At 41.9% G+C, this 26,871-nt stretch overlaps 2 protein-coding genes and 1 long non-coding RNA gene across 8 annotated transcripts in view; 1 reads left to right on the top strand and 2 right to left on the bottom strand.

Moving 5' to 3' along the window:
- The window catches only part of LOC101169428 (E3 SUMO-protein ligase PIAS1), a 78,694-nt gene extending 72,642 nt beyond the window's left edge, over nucleotides 1–6,052 (bottom strand). The window contains exon 1 of the mRNA XM_023953063.2: nucleotides 5,975–6,052. Within this exon, the coding sequence (XP_023808831.1) occupies nucleotides 5,975–5,998 (24 nt within the window). The 5' untranslated portion in view covers nucleotides 5,999–6,052. The remainder of the gene's footprint in view (nucleotides 1–5,974) is intronic.
- Nucleotides 1–26,871, top strand: part of LOC144990934 (uncharacterized) — a 163,467-nt gene that overhangs the window by 123,724 nt on the left and 12,872 nt on the right. The gene's annotated exons all lie outside the window — the stretch shown is intronic.
- Nucleotides 12,546–25,994, bottom strand: LOC101169674 (SKI family transcriptional corepressor 1 homolog-B-like). 6 transcript variants are annotated; one of them, XM_078944249.1, is made up of 9 exons: nucleotides 25,822–25,987; nucleotides 23,121–24,885; nucleotides 22,659–22,731; nucleotides 22,486–22,560; nucleotides 22,327–22,386; nucleotides 21,578–21,664; nucleotides 21,418–21,492; nucleotides 20,886–20,927; nucleotides 20,761–20,822 (listed from the first exon to the last, which is right to left on the bottom strand). In XM_078944249.1, the coding sequence occupies exons 2-9, from the start codon at nucleotides 24,873–24,875 to the stop codon at nucleotides 20,761–20,763; spliced, it is 2,229 nt and encodes a 742-aa protein (XP_078800375.1). In that variant the 5' UTR covers nucleotides 24,876–24,885; nucleotides 25,822–25,987. The 6 variants fall into 6 exon arrangements, with proteins under 6 accessions (XP_011486471.1, XP_078800377.1, XP_078800376.1 ...); XM_011488169.3 differs by lacking the exons at nucleotides 20,761–20,822; nucleotides 20,886–20,927 and adding an exon at nucleotides 12,546–13,593 and having other exon boundaries at nucleotides 25,822–25,994; XM_078944251.1 differs by lacking the exons at nucleotides 20,761–20,822; nucleotides 20,886–20,927; nucleotides 25,822–25,987 and adding exons at nucleotides 12,546–13,590; nucleotides 25,216–25,317 and having other exon boundaries at nucleotides 21,590–21,664.

The following is a 26,871-nucleotide window of genomic DNA, read 5'->3' on the forward strand; positions in this document are numbered from 1 at the left end:
CTCTAAAAAAAGACAGATTTTCAGAGCTAAAATAAATCAAAAAATATTATTCAATTTTTAAAAAAGTTGCTGTGGGTTTATTTAAACGATGATTTAGTTAGATTTCTTTAACCAGAATGTGAGTGTGGGAAATATTTCTCACAATTTGCTGATTTTTTTTCCTGGACTGATTACATAGACAGTGGAAGTATAATTGAGCACTGCTGCTCTGCAGGGTTTTTTAAAAAAACAATAAATTAGTGAAAATATATCCATTTTTATCCATTTTATTTCATGTTACCATAAACCGAATTTATAATTTTAAAAGGAATGTCTGAATGCATGGTGGGGACATCAGTCCACGTTTCTGGCTGTGATCGCTTAACGTCCCCATGATCACCTCAGCAGATGTGACAGTGAGTCAAGACACAATAACACATTACACAAGAAGGAGTTACAGGGAAAGAGAAAGAGAAAAAGAATTTCCACAGAATATGAGCACCTGGAATGTGACGTTTCCGTTAGTCACTGACTTCTCATATTATTTTTTTACTTTAATGCGCGGGGTCACATGACACATTGCAAATTTTTAATATTTTTTGCTTCTTTTATGTGCAAAGAAATGTTTGAAGTGCGGACTAAAACCCAGAGGCATAAAAAAACATCAAACCTTTGCCGTTTTTATATTTGTCACATCTGTCGAAAAGCAAATGGATAATATAACTATTGTTTATTTATAAATATGTGCATAGGCAGCCAACTATTAGTGAATTTAAAAATGGATGTGTTCTCAGAAATTGTTTTTAGGAGAAAAATCCTCTATTACTTATATACTTTCATATCTTATCCTCAATAAGTGGGACTGAATGTAATACATTATTATAAGCACATTTGACTGGATAATTATTATTATCAATTAATAATTAATAATTAAAAAATATTATTATTATTTACAAAATTCTTTGCTAAGCTACAGCACATTATAAGTGATTTAGAGCCGGAAAATTAGAAAAATGGCACCATAACTCTTTGCATTATGGGTAAATATATCTACCAGGAAGAGATTATTAACTTTAAGGGAATTAGCTGAAAAGCACATCAAACTACAGAAACACAGGGCATGGAAAATGAATTTTCTATGATGAAAACCTTTTCAGATATTTATATCTATATATTCATTTATTTGAATTTTCAAAACCATGTAAATGTGCAGGAAGGGAGATCAACGAAATGCCTTTTTCCCCCAGTACTAAACACACAATTGTGCTACAATCTGCTGCCTGCCCATGTCCATCTGAAATGTGACATGTTTCCACGGCAACTAGGCTGTGTAACAAAATCACCACAGGACTCGCAAAAAAAGCTCCATCTCCGTGAAGCCACACAAAAGTTGGAAGACTGCAGACAACATGGCTCACACAGGGCAGAAAAATGGAGCTTACACACTTGTTCGACTGAGCAGGACATGCAGAACATACATTGCGCTGCCTGAAGTGACACTGCGCATTTGTTATCTTTATCTTGTGGTCACAGCGGTTACTTACACAAAGTATTGGCAACACAAAAAAAGACCGAGAACTCTAAACGCTTTGTCCCATCTGGGCCCCGATGCTACCACAGACCAGTCAGCCATCGAAGAAACAGCTTACACCTTCACTCATTTTTAGATTTTTATAGATTATTGACCTGCTCTTTAGATGATGCTACATTAACTACTAAAGGTGCACTGCAACCTTAAATAACACAACAAAACCCACCAGTTATTAGTCACTTAAGCAGGTTCCACATGATCGTCTGCTCACGCTCAAACCGAATATTACCACAGATAACAACAGTGAAAAAACAAGAAATAGGCAGGTGTTGACAGCATAAAAAAAGAGCACAGAAAAGGGCCTGTATCATTAGGGATTAACCCAGCCAGAGGCTCTACAAATAGGCTGTCTCCAACTATAAGCCGCCAGCACACTGACAGTCATTTGTATTGCCAGGCTGCTGCTGCTGCAGCTCCACAGAAGAAAGTAGACAGTTCAAAGAAGCTGAGGCGGATCGCGACTCCTCTCAAACAAAATGCAATGCAACAGGACTTATTTGGGGGCCTGGCAGCATCAGAGGATTCTACAAGCACATATTTTGTCTCAGATGTCAGCTTTGTGCACAGATTCTCTGTGTTAAGTGTAAGAACAATTCTGAACAGAAAATGCAGATTTCATGCGATAAAAAAACGATGCGCCTGATCATGAATGGAACTTCTTTAGTGTTGAAAACGGTAAAATCCGATTTTAAGAGGACATCAGTGAATCCACATAATCACAAAGAATAATTGTCGTATAAAAAATAAGTGCAACAGCTCAGCTCTTTTCCTTTGCTGTCTTTCTTGACAAAACTTCATTTCTATATTTAAAATGTTGCTTCCATAAAGATTATTCCATTCTAGATTAGTTTAGAGTATAGATGAGTTGAAGGTTTAAGTAGTGACTGCAGAATAAACCTCAGCTTCAGCCTGAAAAGCAAAGCTGAAACTGAAGACTAGGAAGTTAAACTTTTCAACAGTTACTTTTTAATAGAAAATATAGTACCGGTATTTGTTTTGCTTTTCTTTCTGACAGAAGTAACATTTCCCCCCATCTGTCACTGAATGCACAATCAGTGCAGCACTACTAGCTGATTTTTACAAATAAACCTTCAAAATGTGATGACATGAGCAATGAGAGACGAGTGCTGTCAAAGTAACATTAATATTTCTATATGCACAGTTACAAGACAGATATGTTAAGAAACAGAAAACAAAGAAGAAGGCAGCCGCTCAAAATCATCTCCTTGCTATTCTAATAATAAAAACAACCAGAGGAACTGGTTCACAATGACAACGTGGGTCTACTTTAATTATTGTTCTTTTATCATTTGAATCCATTCAAACATCCATCAGGACTCATTAACACTCTATTATGCATTGAAAGTCTGAATAAGTGGCAAAAACAACAAGAAAAGGATTGACGGAAGGAAATCTTACGGTAGTGGTGGTAGAAGCAAACTAATAGTGGCCATGACCTTTTGTCCAAACTTATCAAAGAGGAATCCTTTTCAAAGTAACCTGATTCAAATGCTACATAGAGGCAGATTCTGTTGTTTGGTTCTGCTGCTTCTGCACCGGCTGAACACTAGACTGAAAAACCCAATGAGATAGAAGATGAACACGCCCACTTTCTAGCACTTTTAGCACAGGTCCACTGCAGTTAATGTGCAACAAAAATGTCCACAACTTTTCTGCCACATCTGACTTTTCCAGACGGTAGGATTGCTCCATAAGTCAGCTCAGAGATAGTTTCCACACAGCGATGTTTGGAGTCGACCTATGAATTCCTCAGAGAAGAGAAGTCCGGGGAAGCATTTTAAACAGGTTTGCTGCACTGCTTTGTAGATCTAAGACTTACGCCATCTGTGCTTACTCTCAAGTGGGACATGAAGCAAGTAGGGCCTAAAAGAAAAGGATCCTTATACTTTAATCTAGCTAAATGAGTTTCATCTTTTTCCCTCTTCATGAAGTTTATTCCAGGAAATCCCACTCCAACAATAAACAAATAAACTTGGAGATCCTGCTTCTCCATGGTCTATAGCGGCTTGAGATCATAACTAGAACACAGAGCTTAGTGCTACCTCCAACGTTCACTCTTTTTTTTTCCATTTCCAACACAACCTGATTGGAATACCAATCAATTTATTTACCAAATTTTAATTTAAAATTTGCACTTGTATGGCTATGAAAAGCAGTTTTCTCATAACTAATATTAAGTGAAAAAAGAGTAATTTTAAATATTTAAAATAATAATAATAATGTTTAAATTATTAATTTATATGTGCAATAAACAGTAAACAGTATGCGCTTAAAAAACAAGAAATTGCATTATTAGAAAGATAAGAAATAGTATTGCTTTTTTAATTTTTTAACTTCTTATGACTTAATTAGAATAACCCACCTTCATTAAAACAAGGGTGTAACGATTCATTTTAACAATTCGATTCATATCATAATTTGTGGTTCTTAATACAATTTATAGTCGATTTTGGTTCATTTTGAACGATTAGATTTGATCCGATTCACTGATCTAAAATGGATCCAGGACATCTTAAACCAAAACTTCAATCAGTGTGACTCAAAGATAAATTCCTGGTACTGAACAGTGCAGCTGAAGTTTTCCAGATTCCTCGCATTTCTTACAAGATAATTAAGTGTAAATTAAATGTGTATATAAACAAACAAGTAAACAAGAATGAATGGGAAATCCATTTACATTTTAGTTTCATGAAGTTCAGCCCACTGTTGTTTTTCCAGATTAAAATGATCCAAATTGAACATTATTAGATCATTCTAGCACACTGTATGGTCACATGTTTGCTAAATTCAAAGTAAAATAAATCTGAAACGGTATTTTCCAAAATCAATATAATCAATTTATTTCATTTTTAAAGGATTTTTTTAATGGTATAGGTCTTTTCGATTAACAACTTGCCTGAGACGGATCTATCAGGTCGGATCATGGGAATAAAAATACATTTAGTCAAATAATCAATACATCACAAAAAACATCAAAACGTACGCAGAGCAAGGACAAGTTTGCCAATTTATTTGGAGGATAAAGCCTAAACTAACAATATGAGAACTTTATTGAAACGATATATAACAGATGATATATTTTTAATGTATAACTGTCTGACCAAAAATCACTTGGCAACCATTTCTAAATGGTATATTGATGGTTTATGCAACAGGAACACAAAATCAAGAAAAGGGGTTCCTAATTTCAGCCTTTTCTATTTTCAGGACTTTGGGTTTCCTGTGTGAACAGTATCTGTGTGGTTTAGACAAACTGTGACGTTCTGACGGACTTCTCCCTTTCTCTTGCCATACTGTGATTAAAAAAAAAGAATTTGAACTGCAATCCCAGCTTCTGGAAGGAGGATTGAACATTGACAAGATGGGCAAAACCCTGCAGAATTCCAAGCTGGGAAGCTTTGTTCCACAAGCACACCGGGCTTGTCAACTGAAGCACAAAAACCCAGCAGCAGTTGTGTTGTCTTCTTTTCACAGTGTGCGGCGGAACAGCAGCACCTGGCTCAGACTGAGCAGCATGTATGGATCGGCAGATTCTGTGCAGCCAGTGGAAACACACAGGGGAAGCGTCTATAAATAGCGCAGGTTTGGGATCGATACCTGCTGGATGGATGTGCTCTGAGAAATTACTCGAAATCAAGAGTCAGAGTGTCCAGCTGCGCGGCTCGTGACGGCCGCTCGCCGTATAACCGGATCGCGGAGCTGATAGCGGCTAACGGAGGCACCGTTACACGGAGAGACGGGTTTTAATAGGCGAGCATCAACAGGTAGTCTCTCTCTCTCTCTCTCTCTCTCTCAGGTCAGATCGACCCGGCGGGAGACTTTACCTGCAAACAAGCACGCGCTCACCTCGGATTCAAAAAAAGAAAGAAAAAAAGTAGGGTTTGTGTGACAAACTTAGTCCTGCCCAAAGAATATAAGATATGGTTGTTTTTTGTTGTTTGTTTTTTAAATCTGCATTCGCGGGCATGGCGCCGCTGTCATGATGTGTAAACCGCGGCTCAGTCAGACGATATTTTGATTGAAATGTTGCTTTATTAAGGAGCACTCGTTTTCTTCGTAGCGTGTGTGAGTTTTGTTTTGTTGTGTTTGTTTTTTCCCCACAACAGAAGGAACTGTGGTAATAAATACAAAAGCGGCAGCCGCCCCCAAACGAGCTGCGGGGCTCTAACTAGCGCTCCTCACATTTAAACATAAACATGCTGATGCTCGGGCGAGAGCTGGCGCTCGCCAATTCAAAAAAGTTAATGCTGCTTTTGGCTCGTAAATCCAACATCTGGCAAGATTTCACAACCCCGTGGATAACTGTACCTAAAAAGTGGACGACACAGCCGGCGCCTGCATCATAAGCGGGTTAATTTGTGATGATTTAAGGCTGCGCCTTACCTTCAGTTCCGCACTCTCCGCCATCTTCTATGGATTTGCGCAGGCGTTGTGAGGTGTTGTCACGTGACTGGGACGCACAGATCGGGTGGTGAATGCGCATGCGTATGATCACAAAACGAGAGGAAAGTATGGATAATTTTGTAATTACCTTGATCCATCAGCAAATCATAATGATACTTGTTTTGTTTTGTTTTTCCTGAATTTTTGTTTCAGTTTTATTTCCCATTTATTTAGTTTGAAGGAAAGTAAACTAAGAATAAGGTCTACCTGACATAACCCTAAAAATAAGCTCTGGATTCCTAATTTGTGTAATTATTTTTGTTGTTGTTCAGTAATTACAAATTGCTTTTTTGTTAATTCACCTAATTTTGATTGTTTTGTCGTGTTTAGCTGTTAAATAAAAAATGACCTAAGTTAGCAAAAATAGATTAGAATGTATTATAAAATGATCAGCAGTTAAAGTGTTTCAGTTTGAAAACCTTTTGTGCTTGAGAAAAAAAAACAGTTTATTTAATTGTATAAACAGAAGTTAAACTCCAGACAGAGCCAAAGATCATGACAAAATATTATTAAGTTAACTGAGGTAGACCCACAGCAAGTAATACACTTAAAGGTAATTTTATTAAGTAGAAGTATTGTAAGTATACTATTGACCATGTACTAGATGAATACTTTTTCAGACTAAATTGACACATAGGAAGTTTACAATATGTAAACTTAGCACAAAAATAAAGGACATTTGTGTTTATTCAAATTATGTTTGGGTTTATTGTTGTAACGATTCTCCTTAGAAATAGAATGTGTCAGTTTAATAAGTATCTTTTTTTCCCTATAAATAGTCCACATTTGACAGGACTTTGCATTTGGGAAGAGCAGCAGAGCTGGGTTTGCAGGTTGCACCCATGAATAATGAGCCAAAGCCTCTCTGCCAATGACAAACAGCTTATATTACGGTTGCTATCTTCTCTTGTTCTGAGATCTGGTAGCCTCAGGTGCTGCCAGTCAAGGAGTTGGCATCACCTGTGAGCCTGCCGCTCTGCTACAGTGGTCAATATGTTTCTTCTCCAAGAATGAGAATGCATCATTTGACTATTCTGGATAGTGCCCATGAAAAAAAAAAGGCAAGTTTAAGATAAAGTACAACAAAACCAAAGAGGATGGACCAAACACGTAAAAAAGTAGAATAAGCTGTAAGGCAAAGAAGGCTGGACACAAATAAAGAGCTCTGCTGATCATCTAATGCACGTTTCTCACAGATGTGACATCATTTAAAAAGGATATAAACAAGCATTTCAGTGATATTAGATTTACAGCAACAAAACATAATTTTTTTAATTGAAAAAATACACTAGTAAACACAAAATCCTTAAGAAGTGGGGGCAGTTTAGAAATGCAAAACAACTATCCCCCCACTTTTGTACTCTGCACGATGAATCTGCAAGCTTTGTACAAAGGGTTACAAGGGCACAAAAAAAACTCATACAGTGGCACCAGGCAAATGCTCAACTTTCAATATTTACATATCATTTTCCTATCAGAGATTCGTATGAGATAAGAAAACATGTGATCTGTATCAGTTTGATGAAATGGGACTTTTTCCCTGCTCTCAATGTTGTCTGATAATCGCAAAACATTCAAACTTACAGAATTTTCAAAATGTTTTGTTGAAAATTGTGTGACGTTACACAACTTCCTATAAAAGTATCATAATTGAATGCTTCAACATTTTCTTCCCTCTGATGATTGAGTGAAAGCAGATGTGTCCACATCACTGACCGTAACTTCTTTTATGACAGGGAACAGAAAGATAGCTCTTCTTTTAAGATTTTTTCTTTCCTTTTTCGGAGTTATGGCAGAAGACAATTCACCCTCAAGGACTTCATGAATCAGATTTACATGTCTCACACATGTTTTTACAGCGGAGGCAGAATGTTTAAACATTCCTAGCTGAGCTGTTTCCTATAAATGCAGGTTACAGGTTATGAATCTTAAAACATGGACTAAAAAACTAGTGTCCCATGTAAACAATGATTATCTTGTTTTTCATCGCATAATTTCTTCCACTCCTCTCTCCCTCACTGAGCCAAGCGTGACAAAAGGTCAGCGGGGCAGCCTGCAATCGTTCTTCAGCAATCCGGTTTGCTGTGTTGATCTTGACTGTTCAAGACTGTTTGCTGGTTGTTTGGTAAAAATATGGATACTGCACATGAAGAAATCCTTTCTGACTCTGTAAAAACGATAGCTTTCTTGTCTTAGCATCTCTTAAATGATTGAAAAACATCATTCTTGGCGGGGTTAAATAATAAGTTACCTTTGAATTGTTCTAAAAACCAGCAGCATTATAAAAAAAAATGTAGGTCAGCTCCCTCTGCTGGCTCATGTCAAACATTCTCTCGTCTTAGAAATCCTCAAAAAAGACAAAAACTATGTTATCAGACATTGCAAGTAGGATTGTTATCAGACACTTGTGTGTAATGGGCGGGGATTTCACCTGCTGCACTTAGAAGAGACTTTAAGGTTCACAGAGATTCACACTGAACAAGATGCTGGACATAGATTGTTTTAAGATTCAAAATAAATGCTATTTTTGTTTGTTTTTGTGATAATTTTAACAGCACATTGCATAATAAAAGAAACAAGTGAGGAGCAACACATGAAAGGGCTCATTAATAAACCCTGATTTCAGCATTCGTTGGAGTCTTTTTGGTCTTAATTTTATCTCATTAAAAAAATGTTTAAAACTTCTCGCCTCATGCAACATTTCCAAAATGCACTGTCAAAAGTCAGATTTAAAATATGTTCTTTTCCTAAATGTTAATTCAAAAATAACTGTCTTTATCTGATTATAACTGAAATCACATAGATGCAAACACAGTTTTTGAAGCACTTATTTTAACCTAAAAATACTTATTAAAATCAGCAACAACACTTGTGCACCAGAAATTCAAAGTCTCCCACATGTTTTTTGTTTTTTTAGTTTTTTATTACAATTGTTAACTGTGTCTTTCTGTGATGTTTACAGAATAAACTGGAACAGATCAATGTTCATTTTTACATAGACTGAAAATCATTGTAGCTCATTCTGCTTTTTTTCTATTGTCTGGCCAATCATGATCATAAATGTGTTGACTTGCTGGATTAACATTTCCCTTTTGTTGATGATGAATCTCAGGTTTAAAACAGTTTATCTTATCTTTGTTTTTTTATGCTGCTATGGTAGTGGTTTTTAAAACAAAAATGTATAAATGCATAAGCAATATTTTGTAAATAATCAGCTAACTGGTTTTTTATTCGACATAAAGAAAACGTATTTTTTTAAAGTTTTATACAATTTTGTTGCTTTTCTGGCTCTTCTTTTCATTCCTTCCTACCGATTTTACTTTACCAGCTTTCTGTTGTCTTACAGGTATTTTAATCATAAATATCTGTTTATTTACCCAATTGACTAGAAGGAACAGATTGTACCTGAATGTTGGAAGATAAAAAAGCACAATGATCTCATAAAAGAAAAAAGAAATGTATCAGAAAAGTTGCTAAACTATCTGCATTATTGTAAATTAAAGATATTAACCCTTGTGCTATCTAAGATGACCCCACCCTTCCATTGACGTGTTCTCCCTACCATGACAAAGGTGGAAAAAGGTGGAAAGATTTCATGTAATCCATGGACACCAGTGAGGTTCACAAATCATTGAAGAAAAAAGTTCAGCGCACTGTCTAGTGGGTCTAGATGACCCAACTCCCAATGTTAAAGTGCCTGGGATAGCACAAGGGTTAATAATAATAATATTAATAGTAGTTGTAGTAATAATAATTTCATTCATTCATCTTCTTCCGTTTATCCCTTTTGGGGTCAAGGGGCTGCCGGAGCCTATCCCAGCCACTTATGGGCGAAGGCAGGGGACACCCTGGACAGTTCACCAGTCTGTCGCAGGGTCACACATATCACACACCCATGCACACCTATGGAGGTCTCCCAGCCGGGACTTGAACCAGGGGCCTTCTTGCTGTGAGGCAAAGACCGCTAACCACTGCGCCACCATGCAGCCATTAGTAATAATAATAATAATAATGATAATAATAATAATGTATAAATCATACATAAATTGCCCAATGTTTTTCAAAAAATTTTTCATTCTTGTTGAAAGTACACAACCTGATATGTACCTTATACTACTATGCAGTACTTTGGGTGCTTTAAATTAATGAAATTCCTTTTTTGTAACCCAAAGGGCTAATTAGCAAATTTCAACACAATTTATTTACGAAGACTTTTTACAAACCCAAATAAAAGAACTTAATAGCAAAAACAAAGCATCATAATTGCTTTAAAAACATTACCACTACCAAGAAAATACCTGGAACGGTCATAAAACAGGATGTCAGGATGTCAGTGAAGCCAGTAGATGGCGCCCACGTCCTTTAAAATAAAGACAAGTTTCTTTTCTGTTTTTTTACACAATGTTCCAAACAAACCTACATGGCAATAATATTGTTCAATAAAAGGAAGCACATTTCAATTCAATAAATACAAAATGCAGATACTCTTCAGTCAAACACAGTCAGCTCAGCTTTGTGTCCAAATCCATTACCAGAAAGCAAACAAAGAATTTATTGACAAACTGGCTCTGCTGCTTAATGTGGTGGGAGGTTAGTGGCTGAGGTTTCATTATATCATCATGCATCTCTGCCATCTGTTTTATTGTTGATAGCCTGTGAAGAGACAGGTGTCGTCTCTCCACATATGTTTATCCAAGAAAACAATCAGTCAGTAGAACACCGTGAGACGACGATCCAGCAGCAGAATCAGGAGTTTCTCTTGATTTACAGCTAACATATTTAGTGAAATATTTTGATGTTAAAATCTTCAAAAGAATCTGTGACTGATGAAGACTAATGTTTTATCTGTGTTTCCAAATGTCAAAAGTATACAATTACAAATTACAGATTCCCATCTTATTTGCTGCCCTGTCACACCGGGGGGCTTTAACTAAAAATCTTTTTTTTTTAACCCTTGTGCTATCCTAGGCACTTTAACATTGGGAGTTGGGTCATCTAGACCCACTAGACAGTGCGCTGAACCTTTTTTCTTCAATGATTTGTGAACCTCACTGGTGTCCATGGATTACATGAAATCTTTCCACCTTTATCCACCTTTGTCATGGTAGGGAGAACACGTCAATGGAAGGGTGGGGTCATCTAAGATAGCACAAGGGTTAATAAATTGTCATTGCATAAAATCTGTCTATAGACTAGTTCAGATCAGTTTGAACAAAACAAAACAAAAAAAAAAACAGAGGGGCTGTAGTTCCAATGCTAGAGGGATGGTTGTAAATGCAACTTCACAGTAAAACAGATGTCCCTGTGAACCCCGTGATGCTTTGCTTTCATGTAGATTAAGGTAAGGTAATGGTAATTTCTTAACCCACTGAATCCCTTTTGGGGTCTCCAGAGCCTGGCCTAGGTTCTGTTGAGTGTCCACCCTGGACAGGTCACCAGTCTGTTGCAGGGCTACACATGCACACCTAGAGTAACCAGTTAACCTATGAAACATGTTTTTGAACTGGGGGGGGGGGGCGGAGAGCCTGGAGAAAAGTTAAGCATGCAAGGGGAGAACATGCAACCTTCACACAGAAAGGTCCCAGCTGGGATTCGAACCCTAACACTGTGCCACCGTGCAGCCCTGAATTGATTTTATGCATATTGGCATCAATAGGTGTTAAGGCGTTAATAATATTAGGCGCTCTCAAAGGTAAAAATAGTCTTGATAGTCGTTTACTTATGTGAAATTGAAAAATTTCCATTATTTCTGTTCACTTTATATTCCTGTTTTCTGCATGTTGATTGTATATTTTTATACACTTTCAATACATTTTCTTTTCAGTCAGTTTAAAGAAAAATAAATGTAATTTTTCTTCATATTTGCTCTCATTTGTGTTCAGATTTGATGAAGAAGTTTGAAACTTAGGCTCCTCCACGATGAAGGTCACAGGTCCCACAGAGACACACAACCCTCACAGAGGGATGACTCACACACGCACCACTCATGTACAACCTGCAGGTGAGTTGAAAAGAAATGCAACTCACCAAAAAATACAATAACGGAAAAAATGCAAAATTGTTATCAGGTTTTGTGACATATAAAATCACGAAACTAGCGCATCGTTTCCACTGTTGAGTTCAGTGTTTGGATCTTGTTAGTATTCAGAGGGACAGACTATTGCCACAGAGGGCAGTTACCTTCACTGAAAATTAACATTCACTGTGCCTCAGTGACATTATGGAAGTATCTGTCTCAGGATGGGGCATCCAGGGAGCGCCAGCCGTGTAATCAATATCTATTAGACGTCCCATCAGAAGAATTAGATTTCACTATTGGATCAGGCCGCTCCCCTGACTCCACGTCAAACATTATAAGCTGACATGCCACGTACCAGAGTGGTTGCATATGAAAGAGATCATGTTGAAGTCAAGCACAACAGGAGGGAATCTGATCTGCTGGAGATGATGCACACGGAGGCCGGAGGGTGTCGGCCTCACGCAGAGACAGGCCAGGATTCAAAAGCAGAAATTGGTGCTCATTTTTATTCATTTTGACATGAGTACTTACAGGAATGGGGAAAATAAATAAATAAATAAATAAAAATAAGGGGGATTTGCTTCCAAAAACAAGAGTTGCTCTTCAGGTGTGAGTTTTTGAAACTACAAACCATGACAAAATGAGTGTGGCTGTGCACAAAAAAAGTTTTTTGTTCTTGCTAAAGCCACCATCAGATGACAGAAAAGTTTTTGGATCAGTGATAGAAAAAAACTGCATAACACAGAAAATGATGGGCTTCAACATCTGCTGATAACTGTGGAAAGAAACTGTCACCCAAAGTTTTTGCTGCTGTGGGAAGTGCTCATCCAAAGGCAATGTGCTTTATTTGAAAACACAAAGTGTTTTTATCCGATAAAACAATTTGGATTCAATGATCCAGCTCAGAAACGCCGCCAATTTAAAGTGCTTAACAAGATACACGGTGTTACAAACAATCTAAAGAATAAATTAAAAGAAACAGAAATAGCATGTAAAATGTGAAACACATATTCAAACAAGCAACACAATCTAAATAATGGGAAATTCTTAGTTCATATATCACAATTATACAAGCCATTGCACATTGTCACATAATATATATGTATATAACAATTTATGCTCATAGTGTTGCTTTTTTTTTTTCCACTGATGAGAATTGCGTAGGAGCTGTCAGCTTTGATTCACTGAGACTTTAGAGAGTTTGGGCTTTGCAGCTGCACATGTTGAGCTGCAGCGTGAGGCCCAGGTGAGTCCAGACTTCTGGAACCAAACCAGTGGCTTCTTTTACGGAGTCGCCGCGGCAAAAACCTCCTCCTGCAGGTGTCGAAATGAGCGCCAGAACCAGCAGTGTATCTACAGCAGGGCAGGTAGTCCTCGTGTTACAGGCAGAGGGTTTTTCTTTTTCTCTTTCTTATTTTTTTTTTGGCTGTGCTGGGGTCGGGTTATGGAGGCAGCAGCGGGGATTTGAAGCTGCAGGCTCCGGTGCACTGACGAGGGGTGAGCATCTTGCAGGAAAAATGGTGAAGGGCGTCGTGAGCTTCTGGGAAGGAGCAAGTCCAACAGTTACAACATGCAGACGAGGCATACTCTAATTACAGATGAACTAATCAAATGTTTAACCTCAAAATTGAGCACATCATTTGTGAAAGCCTGAAAATGGCACATAAGTCAAAATCCTTTTATATATTCACACAAATATGTTCAAAGCTTAGAGTTCTTTATGTCACAACCCAAAACAGTTGAGGTAAAAAGACATTCCTGCAACTGTGTTCATAGGCAGCGGTCAACCTCTGAATGAAAGGTTCCAGGTTTGTTTCCTGCCTCGCCTGGCAATAAGTTGAAGTGTCCTTGAGCAAGACACTGAACCCCACATTGCTCCTGGCGGTTTCAAGTTGCAGCAGAGCCACCGTCAATGTGTGTGTAAATGCATGTGTTTGTGTGTGTGAGTGGGTGAATATGGCAACAAAGTGCTACGGGCCTTCACCAAGGTTAAAAAAGGTATTCTATATGAGTCTTAGAAATGACTGAACATAATGTTTTTATGTTGAATTTGTGCAAGTTATTTGAAAATATTGGGTCTAAAACCTTAAAATAAAATAAGCTGTTGCTCTGTAACTTATTCTGGCTGTTCTTTAATACCTAACTTGTGATGACTCATTCGAGGTCATCATCACATAAGCAGAAAATGTGTTTATTTGCTTCTTAAAGGCAAAAGCAGCTTACAGGAAATTGTTTGTTTAATTTGTGCACTTTTAAACAGATCTAGAAAACTGATATCATTAACTTGAATCCATTTTACAGAAAATGTAGAATTCTTGAGATTATATTTGACAAATTGTGGACAATGTGTGTAAAAAAAATGTCCCTGTTGACCATTTTTTTTTACCCATCTCACACATTTGGCTGACATGCACCTTATTTTTTTACTGAAGGAGTTGCTGTTTTATCATGTTTTTCCTGAGGCTGTTGATCGACCAACTAAACAAACCAAAGCAGACTAATTGTTTGAAAGCACAACAAAATGTTCCTTTAACTCTTTTATTTTACTGCCCACTTGAAAATAGAAAGAAATCATTCAGAATTTCCTCCTGATGGGTTAGTTAAGTCTAAAATGGATAAATCATCTATTTACTTCGTTTGTACAAAACAGGTGTAAAGATTTACCTTATCTTAGCTTTAAATAAAGTGCCCATTTATGACTCGTTTGACCTGAAACAGACATTTAAGTTTGTGTTGAAGACTGATTCAAACAATTCCACCACTTACATTTTTTACCTTTGGTTTTGTAGAAACCTGCAACCAGACAGACGTCTATTTTCTAGTTATATTTTAGCGTACAAATAAGACTTATTTGTTATTTAAAAATCTTAATGCAAAAGCTGATGTGCTCCTAAAAATCAGTGCTATGAGAGCTCCTTCTGTAATCAGTGCCATTACAGCAAAGAAAATACAACCCACGGCATCACATTAAAAAAAAACACAAAGAGAACAGTCCAATAGGAAATCCTGAGGCATAAAAAGGAAAGAAGCGGGACATTTATGTTCTTTAAATATTTATTTGATATTTCCAATGATGCTTAAGTCTTTAAATAATCTGTTTTGACCCTTAGACAGAAGCACATATTTGGCGTTAGAAACCACAAATCTACCAGACTGAGTAACCAGTTTAGTGTTTTCCACTCACAAGGGCTCTGTCTTTTCCCATCATTTGCACTGAAAATGCCCCACAGGAGCAAATACTGTTGCTTTGAATGTTCATGTGTGAGAAACACCTCAATTTGCTGGTTTCTCACCTAAGAAATGTAGCGACCACCGGACATGATTAAACAAAAGCACTTGGATTTTGTTTGTTTTTTAAACCTTTTGAAAACCTGAAATTATTTACAGCTATGGAAAAGAAAATCACTTGTGTTTTTTGCTTGTGAGTAGAAGCTAAATTTATGTAATTTTAGAGCCAAAGCGGTTTGACGCATCAAGGAGTTAAAAAGAATTATCTCACCGCATGCATTCATGTTCTCTAAGGGATCAGAGGAAATGATCTTTTAGTTTCTGCTGTGTTGAAAAATCATCTTTATGGGTCACTATCAGCAAAAAGAGTTTGCATCAAAAAAGGAAATGTCACGGTGCCTCGGTCAGCCCCGCCCCCTCAGCTCTGCTCCTGACTTCCACCAGCTGTGACCACTTCATCTCATCAACCTGCCTACACTTAAGGAGATCCAGCCCATTCATCGACGCCAGTTCGTTAACTCCTAACGGTGACTACGCCTGGTCAGCCTGCTCAAGTCCCATGTCTTTGTCCTGCCTTGCTTTCATGTTCTGCCTCTCTGTCTCAGGATTTACCCAACGAAGGTCACCTGTGTGGAAGTCTGCCGTCACTCACCTGCCGTCCTGAACCGAGCTCAGAGCACTCCAGCCGCAGTGATCCCTCCAGCCTCGCCACGAGCCACGTCTGGATTCCCTCCTGTCAATGGATTACTCTCATCAACCCCTCCTGTGATTAAAACTCACTTACCAAGTCACTTACCTGTCTGATCATTCTGAGTTCCAGCGTCTGGGTCTGTCTCGCCTGAAAACCATGACAGAACGAACTGGCCCAAATCCAGACCCAGCTGACTCAGATGATCTGCGCCACGCCGTGAGCCAACAAGGAATCTTCCTGGGACGCCAAGCTGACGCTCTATCCCAAATCGCTTCGGCTCAACAAGACCTTTTTCGGCGTCTGTATGGTATGTCGCAAACATTATCAGAAATCACCAGTCAAGCTTCCATTCCTGCTCCTACAGTTCCGGCCGCAACATCCGGCAACAACCTTTCTTCCGCTGCCGTCATGACACCTGAGAACTTCCGTCTCCAACCGGAACCTTTCCACGGCGACACGGAAGCCTGCGGAGGGTTTCTCCTTCAATGCCAGTTACTTTTTCAGCAAGCACCACGATACTACCTTCCCGATCACAGTAAGATCACGCTAATCATCAATTCACTTCGCAGTAAAGCGCTACAATGGGCTCAGGCTTTCCTATCCGCCAATCCTATATCCCACCTACCTTTTGAACGATTCATAGATGAATTCAAATTGGTGTTTGATCAGCCCCGTAAGCAAGACGAAGCAGCACGCAAACTTCTTACACTCCGACAACGTAACCGCTCCGTTAGCGAGCATATCATTGACTTCCGCATCCTGGCTGTGGAGGCTGGGTGGTCTGACCCAGCGCTCCGAGGGGTTTTTTACCAGTCCCTCAATGAAGCCATCAAAGATCATCTTTGTACCCAGCCGGAAGCTAACACTTTTGAGGAATTAGCTGCTGCCGCCTTACGTTCCGATATCAGGCTACAGGAACGTAATGTGAGTCGGAGCCAGGCTGCCAAGAAGGCTACTACGCTAACACCCCTCGTCACTTCCATGGACTGTAAACCCGTTCTCCGGTCAGAGACTCCTCGCACTATCCCAGAAGAACCTATGCGTATCGGGCATTCAAAAATCACAGCCGAGGAGCGGCTAAGACGTCGCAACGAAGGTGCGTGTTTCTATTGTGGTGAAACAGACCATCAGATTAACCGATGCTCCCGTCGTTTAGACTCCAGAACCCCTCCGCTAAGAGACCGGCTGCGGGGGGACCGTTCCGCTTCGCTTAAGGATTTTTTGTTTGTCCCGGTCAAGTTATGTCATCAATCCAGAATTTTGGACTTTCAGGCGCTGGTCGACTCTGGCGCTGAACAGAGTCTAATCGATCAGAGTATCGTTGATCGTTTAACTTTACCCACCGAACAACTCCCATCTCCTGTCCATGCTGCTGGTTTAGGGGGACAGCATTTGTCCGTTATTTCACACCGTACCAAACCTGTTTTGCTTGTTACCTCCGGGAACCACCGCGAGTTCATTCAGTTTTTTGTCACTCGCACACCCCAGACTCCTGTCGTTTTGGGGTTCTCGTGGCTTAGACTCCATAATCCCCATCTTGATTGGAGCCGTGGTAATATCATGGGGTGGAGTGACTTTTGCATGGGTCACTGTCTCCAATCTGCGTTATCCTCCGTTTCCACGCCCTTGAGCTGTGAACCCGAAAATATTGATCTTTCTAATATTCCGGATTGTTACCATGATTTAAAACTCGTGTTCAGTAAATCGAAGGCTTCCTCCTTACCACCTCACAGACCTTATGATTGTGCCATCAATCTTCTCGAGGGCGCCACCCTTCCCAAGGGAAGATTGTTTAACCTTTCGGGCCCCGAAAAGAAAGCTATGGAGCTTTACATTCAGGAAGCCCTAGCTCGGGGTCACATTCGTCCTTCCTCTTCCCCAGCCGGGGCCGGGTTTTTCTTCGTCGAGAAGAAAGACAAATCACTCAGACCCTGTATAGATTTCCGTGAACTGAACCAGATAACAATTAAAGATAAATATTCTCTCCCTCTCATCAGCTCGGTTTTTGATTCCATTCAGGAAGCACGCATATTCTCAAAACTCGACCTTCGTAATGCCTACCACCTCGTGCGAATGAGAGAAGGAGATGAATGGAAAACCGCGTTTAACACTCCGTTAGGACACTTCGAATATCAGGTTATGCCGTTTGGTCTAACCAACGCACCCGCCACCTTTCAACGCTTGGTCAACGACGTACTCAGAGATTTTTTGAATCAGTTTGTATTCGTGTACCTGGATGACATCTTGATTTACTCCAAAGATCCCAAGAACCATCAGAACCATGTGCGTCTAGTCCTTCAGAGGTTAGCCGAAAATCAGCTATTCGTAAAGGCCGAAAAATGCCAGTTCCACTCTACCAGCATTCCTTTCCTCGGGTACATTTTTGAAGCTGGCAGTATTCGTCCAGACCCTGCCAAGATAACTGCCGTTTCCCAATGGGAACCTCCCTCTTCACGCAAAAAGCTCCAGCAATTCCTTGGCTTCGCCAATTTCTACCGTCGATTTATTAGGAATTACAGTTCAATTGCTGCGCCCCTCACTCGTCTCACATCAACTTCAAAACCGTTTCTCTGGGATACCACGGCTCAAGCTGCTTTCAGCACCCTGAAGAAACTGTTTGTCTCAGCCCCAATCCTCATTCAACCGGACGTTTCCAGGCAATTTGTGGTGGAGGTTGACGCCTCCGACTCCGGTGTAGGGGCCGTTTTGTCCCAACGAGAGGAGTCATCAGGAAAGCTTAAACCTTGTGCTTTTTTTTCAAAGAAATTATCACCCGCAGAATGCAACTATGATGTGGGCAATCGGGAGCTCCTGGCAATAAAGCTGGCTCTCGAGGAGTGGCGTCATTGGCTGGAGGGAGCGGCTCAACCTTTCATAGTCTGGACTGACCATAAAAATCTGGAATACCTGCGCTCTGCCAAACGACTCAACTCCCGCCAAGCCCGCTGGTGTTTGTTTTTTGACCGGTTTAATTTCTCCATCACTTACAGACCCGGCAGCAGAAATATCAAACCGGACGCCCTCTCACGCCAATTCTGTGACCCTGAACAGTCCAAGACGACCACCAGCATTCTCCCTGATACCTGCATCATTGGCAATCTGACCTGGGACATCGAAACCAGAGTTATTCAGGCGCAAGGTGAGGAACCTGATCACGCCACTCCTCCTAACGGCACTCTTTATGTCCCCACATCTGTCAGATCTGCAGTAATCACCTGGGCTCATACCTCTCGCATCGCCTGTCATGGAGGAGTCACCCGTACTCTCAATCTTATACGGAGACGCTTTTTCTGGCCCTCCATGAACAAGGACGTCAGAGGGTACATCGCCGCCTGTACCACCTGCGCACGCTCCAAAACCTCTAACTCTCCACCTGCGGGGTTATTGCAGCCTCTTCCCACGCCTAACCGTCCCTGGTCTCATATCTCCATCGATTTCGTCACGGGCCTTCCCATGTCTCAGGGTAACTCTATCATCCTCACCGTAATTGACCGATTCTCCAAGTTTGTCCATTTCATACCTCTCCCTCAGTTGCCCACAGCTTCTGAAACAGCAGAGGTTCTGGTAAATCACGTCTTCAGACATCACGGCATCCCAGCTGACATTGTGTCCGACCGCGGACCCCAATTTATCTCACATGTCTGGAAGGCTTTTTGTTCTGCCCTAGGTGCCACCGTCAGCCTAACATCTGGGTACCATCCCCAATCGAACGGTCAAGCAGAACGGGCCAATCAGGAGCTGGAAGCTGCCCTCCGCTGCCTAGCCGCCCAGAACACGTCTGACTGGTCTAAATACTTGGTCTGGATCGAGTACGCCCACAACACGCATCCTTCCTCTGCCACAGGTGTGTCCCCCTTTGAAGCGTCACTTGGTTATCTGCCTCCTCTGTTTCCATCCCATGAATTAGACCTCACCGTGCCATCTGTTCAAGACCACCTCCAACGTTGCCAGCGCATATGGCGCCAAACCCAAGAGGCTCTCCGTCGCTCCAAGGACAATAACTGCCGTACTGCCAACCGCCACAGGGTGGCTGGTCCCGCTTACCAACCAGGCCAGAGAGTATGGTTGTCGTCTAAAAACATCCCGATCCAGGCCACGTCACGCAAGCTGGCTCCCCGTTACATTGGACCATTCACCATTGATCGCATCATCAATCCCTCATGTGTCCGTCTTCATCTTCCGGCAGCTCTCAAGGTTCATCCATCCTTTCACGTTTCCCAGATCAAGCCTGTTGTGGACAGTGATTTGTGCCCGCCTTCCGCTTCCCCTCCACCCGCCCGGCTCATCGACGACGCTCCGGCGTATACCGTCAGCCGCGTTTTGGACGTCCGGCGCCGGGGGCGCGGCTATCAGTTCTTGGTGGATTGGGAGGGTTATGGTCCTGAGGAACGGTCTTGGATCTCCCGTTCCCTCATTTTGGACCATTCCCTCATTTCCGATTTCTACCGCGCCCACCCGGACCGTCGGCCTCGACCGCCCAGAGGCGGTCGTTAGGGGGGGGGTACTGTCACGGTGCCTCGGTCAGCCCCGCCCCCTCAGCTCTGCTCCTGACTTCCACCAGCTGTGACCACTTCATCTCATCAACCTGCCTACACTTAAGGAGATCCAGCCCATTCATCGACGCCAGTTCGTTAACTCCTAACGGTGACTACGCCTGGTCAGCCTGCTCAAGTCCCATGTCTTTGTCCTGCCTTGCTTTCATGTTCTGCCTCTCTGTCTCAGGATTTACCCAACGAAGGTCACCTGTGTGGAAGTCTGCCGTCACTCACCTGCCGTCCTGAACCGAGCTCAGAGCACTCCAGCCGCAGTGATCCCTCCAGCCTCGCCACGAGCCACGTCTGGATTCCCTCCTGTCAATGGATTACTCTCATCAACCCCTCCTGTGATTAAAACTCACTTACCAAGTCACTTACCTGTCTGATCATTCTGAGTTCCAGCGTCTGGGTCTGTCTCGCCTGAAAACCATGACAGGAAATATATCAAAAGACATAAAAAAGCAAAACCCAACAGATGAAAAGTGTAATGCGTGTTGGCTGCCCCCATGGTATTTAGAGTGACCCCTCTGTGTACTTGAACCCTGTATTTAAACAACTGTAACAGTAAACCAATCCTTTAGCGGGTCGCATTAGTTGATGTCTACATGTAACTGATCCAACACTACATAATGGTCTGTCCATTCAATTTTCCAGAGCATGATTTAGGAGCAAAGAACCTTTGCTAACAAAAACAATGTAGTTTCACTTATATCTTTTGATATTTGCTGATCTAATAAAACTGCAAATGTGGATTTTTGCTGTGAAAAGACTGAAGTGACCAACATCGACATGCCAGGGTCACTTTTCCTTTCTCTTGTTTTTTTAGGCTGATTGTTGTTTCTTCCTATTCTTTCCCTCTCTAACAAACCAAACAGCATTGATCTGCATACAGAGACAGAGCGATACCAACCTCGAACAATCTGCAGCTGCTGGACCATCTCCTCTCTGTAGGACAGCTCACGCTTCATTTGATCCTGAAAATTATCTGAACAGCACAAAGGCCCGAGTCAGACGCAGTCTTAAAGCCCTTTCTTTTATTAATTAAAGAGACAAAATAAACCTTCACTCACTTTTTCCCATACCTTTTAAATGCTGAAATTCCCTCTCCAACTTCTTCCTGAGCTCCACCTGCTCCACCAGCTGCTTCTGCAGCTCCTCTGCAGACACAAAGGAGTCTGTTTATTCGAAAGAAAAACACACTTTGCCAGCATTTTAATAATTTTCATTTCTCAAAAAAGAAAAGAAAATATGTGTGTGCTGAGAAAAGCCACTTCAGGTGCTTTTACATGCATGAAAACAGCCATTTCACTGCTTTCCTTTCCCTGGCTGCCACAGTAATTGCCATGCATCGCCTGGAGGTGGAGACGACAATAATGGAGTCCCAGGGTTTTTCCAAGCGTTGTAAAATAATTAGCTGCCGTGCCTCGGGGTTATGGCTCTGTTCGTTAAAATATTAATAGCCTCTAAACGATTTCCCTTTACAATAATAAGTCAAAACTCCCACATCTCGTGATTAAGTGGTTAACAACTATGGGAAGACTGTAGGCCTATAAAATGTAAATTGGAGAGTTTTGGCACGTCATGTTTAGGAGGCCGTTCAAGCTCCATTTCAGACATGTGCGTGGATTTTTACGCATTTAAAATGAGCAACCCCTTAAAGGCATTTAAAATAATTTGGGGATAATTTGGGATAAAACTCTGGATTTGAGGTTTTAATTGTAGATGTTTGTCAAAATGATGAAATACCAAATATTAGATCATTTTTAGATGAATCCAAATACACATTTTCTCTTCTTTTAGACGGAAAATGAAAGGTTACCTTTCGCCATGCTCTCCAAATCTCTTTCACGCACGCTGATATCGATGCGCAAAGCTCCTCCTGCACAAAAATCATATAAAACTACAAGTTTTAAGGTGTTCCAATATGTAAAAATACGTCGAAAATTAAACTGAACAAAATATAAAATAAAAAAGTGACCTTGTCTGTCCTTTGGCTCCTGAATGGAGGCTGCGTTGCGCTGATTTTGGAATTCAGATATGTGAAGATGAACAGCTAAACACAGAGAGGAGGCAAACAAACCCAAATAAAATGTTGCACTTCAGAGACGCACTTGTTTTATAAACTGCTCCATAAATCGGGTCAGTAATTACCGCTGGGTCTGCGGGGGCTGTTTGATTGTTTGGACCCATAAGAAGAAATCACGTGACTGTCCTTTTTATTCACCTGCAAAGGGAAGCAGACGCGCGGCTTCAATGAGAGAGGCCAATTAAATGCCATTTGCAGGGAGTTCTTCACATAATTGAGCCCATTTTACCTTAGAAACGAACAAAATAAGGGTCCCTGAAGTTTATTGTAGAAAATTCGGCATAAAATGTTGAAAAAAGAAAAGGTTTTGGACGAAATAAGCAGCCAGAATATGTTTATTTCAATTAGCGCAGGTGCAGTTTTAAATGAAAAAAATGAAAACCAGTCCTGTTTAGGGAATTTAAAAACATAAAATACATTTTCCTACATTTTTGATAATCTCATGAACCTTTGTCATATTTACTAATAACAGCCACAAAGGCCTCCTCCCCCCGCGGGGGTCATTAAAGTGCATTTATTTAGCTTACTTCATGAGGTGGGGAGCCGTTGCGCGCCTGTCTGTTCCCGTCTGGTGACCTGGTGGGAACAGGGTCCTCCGGTGATGCTGCGGCTGCCCCCGGGCTCGGAGCATCTGGCGGCTCATAACTCTCCTCCGCGCTGTAGGAGATCCGGTCTGCCGCGGGGGAGTCACGGGGCTCCACGCCGGGCGAGATCTGGATCGGATCTTCATCGTCCGGACTGCGGTTGGACTCCACGTCCACGTCCGCCTCGTCGTCGTCGTCCACCACGCTGTCCCTGTCCGGAGATATCGATCTGTAGCTGGAGCTCTCGCTGATGCAGTCCGAGGACAAGTAGCCGGGACGCGCGCCGTAGCCGTCCCGGCTGCCGTAGAGTTTGGCGATTGTCTCCACGTCCTTGACGACGGGCCTGAACGCAGAGATGTAGCTGATTTTCCGCTGGGAGGCCTCGTCCCCGGACCTGCCCTCTTCATTCCTGGCGGAAGAGGAACCGGGACTGCGCTCCTCCCCGTCCCGCTGATGATGGAGAGGGTGCTGGTTCAGGTCTTTGGGTGTGTTTGCGCTACTTTGGTCTGACGGGTCCAGCTCGCCCTGCCGGACGCCTGGCAGCTCCAGGTGAGGTTTGGGAGGAGAGCCCGGGTAGGGCGGCATGGGGAGGCCGCCTGCAGCGGGCCAGAACATGGGAAAAGCTGGGTAAAGGGTGTCCTTCGCGCCCGGCCAGAAGACGCTGGGGACGCTGGTTTTGGCCGCATCCGGCACCCCGTCGCTCTTTTTCTGACAGAACCCATAGCTGGGGAATCCATATGGATGGTGGGGGAACAGGGGAGGGGGGATTTTCTGGAGCATGCCAAAGCTTTTGCTCGGGACTGGGATAACTGGATAGCTCCGCGCGCCGCTCCCCAAACTTAAGTTGCTGCTCCCCTGCTCCTGGTCGCCCCGTAAAGTTTTGTGGGGGATCTCGGGAGAGCTGCTTTGCGCCAGGCTGGAAGAGGCCTGGGACTTCAGAGGGGAGGACATCCCCGACCCCCCGTTCATGGGTAAAGTCCTCTTTCTGCTGCCCCCATTGAACATGGCCTTTACATCCTCCCACGCGTGATTAATATCCTCGGATGGGACTTTCTCCGTCAGTTTCAGGTGACGCCTCCATGAGTTGAAGTTGGCCGCGTCCGGTTGCAGATACTTGGACTCTGGAGTGCGATGAGAATGAAAGATGAATTTATTTGGAGAGAAATACATGCTGCAAAAGGTGCACTTGATGCACTTCGCTCTGGAGCTGTTGTATCTGGCCGGAATGAAACTTCCTCTGCAGCCCCACGCGCACTCGTGAGAGACATCAAATGCAAAATTTTCCGGTAGTTTCGGGGGGCTGTGCGCTCCCAGGAAGGACTTGCAGAGTCTCTCGGCCTCTCGCTTGGTGATCATGCCGCAGCGCCGGGATGAGATGGGCATGGCCCCCGCGCGCCGCAGGAGCTCCAGCTGGACGGGGGTGCACTGCACGCAGGTGATGCCCAGGGCAACGCGGCGGTTGTGGATCTCGTTGTAGCTGTAGTTTTTCAGCAGCGTGTTAGAAATCTGGGCCAGACACAGCCTCTCCTTACCGTCGATGACCAGGGAAACGATGGGCACGCCGTACAGGGAGGTCTCACTCACTTGGTTTGGTTTAAGGGAGCTGGGGCTGGAAAAACCCTGTGCGTCCTGCTTTAAACTCGGGGAGGAGCTGGCGTCTCGTCCAGCGTCTCGAAGATGTCCGGGCATCGACTCCATCCCTGGAAGCCTGGATAAAAGAGTGCATCAGTTTACGCGCGGGGCCTACTTTCTTCCAAGAACTACAAAAATGTTATTGACTAAATAACTTGTTAAATAAATGTTAAAAATGTAACAAATAATATATATATATATATATATATATATATATATATATATATATATATATATATATATATATATATATATATATATATATATATATATATATATTTATCTGGTTTGAGGCTATAAAAAGGAACACATATTGCCTACATAATTATTATTAGATAATCATTAGGGATGAACCATATTATTTATGTTGTTAATAATACAGAGATACATTCAAAAATAATCTCACATCTGCAGCTTTAGACCAGCATATCATAGAAAAATGAAACCAGCAGTTCTCTCCTCTCCTGCTGGGTTTTCCTCGGCTCCCTGCATGGAGGTGGATGTCCGCTGCTCCTCTTATCTTTAAATCGGCTCAGCACTTTGGAGCCAACTACTTAAGACTCGCGTAAGATCCTTACATGCGGACAAGGACAGCAGGAAAATGCCGCCTGAGCTGCGCCAATGCGCTTAGCGGGAAGGAAAAGAACAAGTCTAAGCTGCTTTCCTGGTAATTACACAGATCCAAGCGTGCGTCCTTACATTGTAATAAAAGACTAGCCCTATATATAATTAAAGCTGCTGCGCAGATTAGCTTCAGCCAGTTGCTCGAAATTACGTTGAGGCTGGCCTATCTCACGTTCACCTGCGCATACTTACTCTTCGAGTCGCCTCACTGGAGGCCGCTGATTTACCTGAAAACCACGTAACATTATTCTTTGCTCTGAAGCTTTGCGTTTTTGGAGATGCGTTTTTGCATCATAGAAGTAAATCAAATTTGCGTACAATTTACGCAAAAATGAAAAACAAACCTTATATGCAAATTGAGGAGGAATTATAGTTCAAATAAACATACCTCTATCTTCTGCTGAGGAGACACACTCGAGCCAGGTGTGTGGAGTAAAAAAACGAAATAAATGGGTCAAAATATAAGATATTTGATCCAAAAAAAGTGGAGTTTAGTGGGTGTTGGAGCAGGAAGCAGCAGGATACAGGACCTCCATCCTGTCGGAGCTCGGGGAGCTGAATGGCTTGTAGACAGGAAGCACATGGCACCTCTCTCCCTCCTCCTCCTCCTCCTTCTTCTCCTCCTCTTCCCCTTTCTGTCATTCTGGTGTGTAATAGCTCTCTCTGTGTGTCCCCTTCTCACACACATTTAGAAATGCCTGCGCGCTAAGAAACACACCGCTTTCCAGAACTGATGTTGATCCCAATCCTGATCAGAAACCAGAATAATTCCCATTTATGACTGTTGGAGAAGCGTTCGCCCAAACATGCATAAACTAATGTTTGCAATCAAGAAAAATGCATTGAAACAAGCAGTCTGAGACATTTCTTTAAAATATATGGTGAAGGCTCTGTGGATTCCTGGTGGGGGATTTTGTGTCTTTTTCCCTGCACGCGCAGGGCAGCAGGTACGACAACAAGGCCCCGGCTCATTTATCAAGTTACAAGACCATCTGTTAGTCTTCCACAGCGGCCATGCAGATCAATCTGCAGGCGCGGAGTCACGAGAAAAGCACTGAACAACTAAATTAAATAACAAAAAAATCTAAAGATCAAGGCTCATTTTAGGACCATTTTACTAAAAAATTAAGTTCAAAACAAATATCTGATTTTTTTGCAAATAAAGTTGGCTGCAATAAATGAACTAAACAGAAATAACAGAAAATTTCACGTTATTTATATAATGTTTTCAGAAAAAAACATGGACCCCTTATGCCAAAACTATAATGACCTTATATTGTGAGAAGGTGTGATCTGCTGTCGTCACGTCACGTGGCCTTCCTGGAAAGTCCGTTTATTGGAAAGCAAACATGGCGGTGCAAAATGACCTCTCCAGACCAACAACGTTTCACACGTGATAGAAAAAACACTTATTTATTGATGAAGAAAATTGCCCAAA

This window comes from Oryzias latipes, chromosome 3 (genome assembly GCF_053564925.1).
Source record: "Oryzias latipes strain Hd-rR chromosome 3, Olatipes_Hd-rR_3.1".
Taxonomy (NCBI): Eukaryota; Metazoa; Chordata; class Actinopteri; order Beloniformes; family Adrianichthyidae; genus Oryzias; species Oryzias latipes.

Coding starts and splice junctions, on each gene's coding strand:
- LOC101169674 (XM_078944247.1), bottom strand. Junction 21,665..22,326: donor TTTGGAGAGCATGGCGAAAG/GTAACCTTTCAT, acceptor TTGTGTCTGCAG/AGGAGCTGCAGAAGCAGCTG. Junction 13,594..21,417: donor GCAGCTGCAGATTGTTCGAG/GTTGGTATCGCT, acceptor GCTCCTTCCCAG/AAGCTCACGACGCCCTTCAC.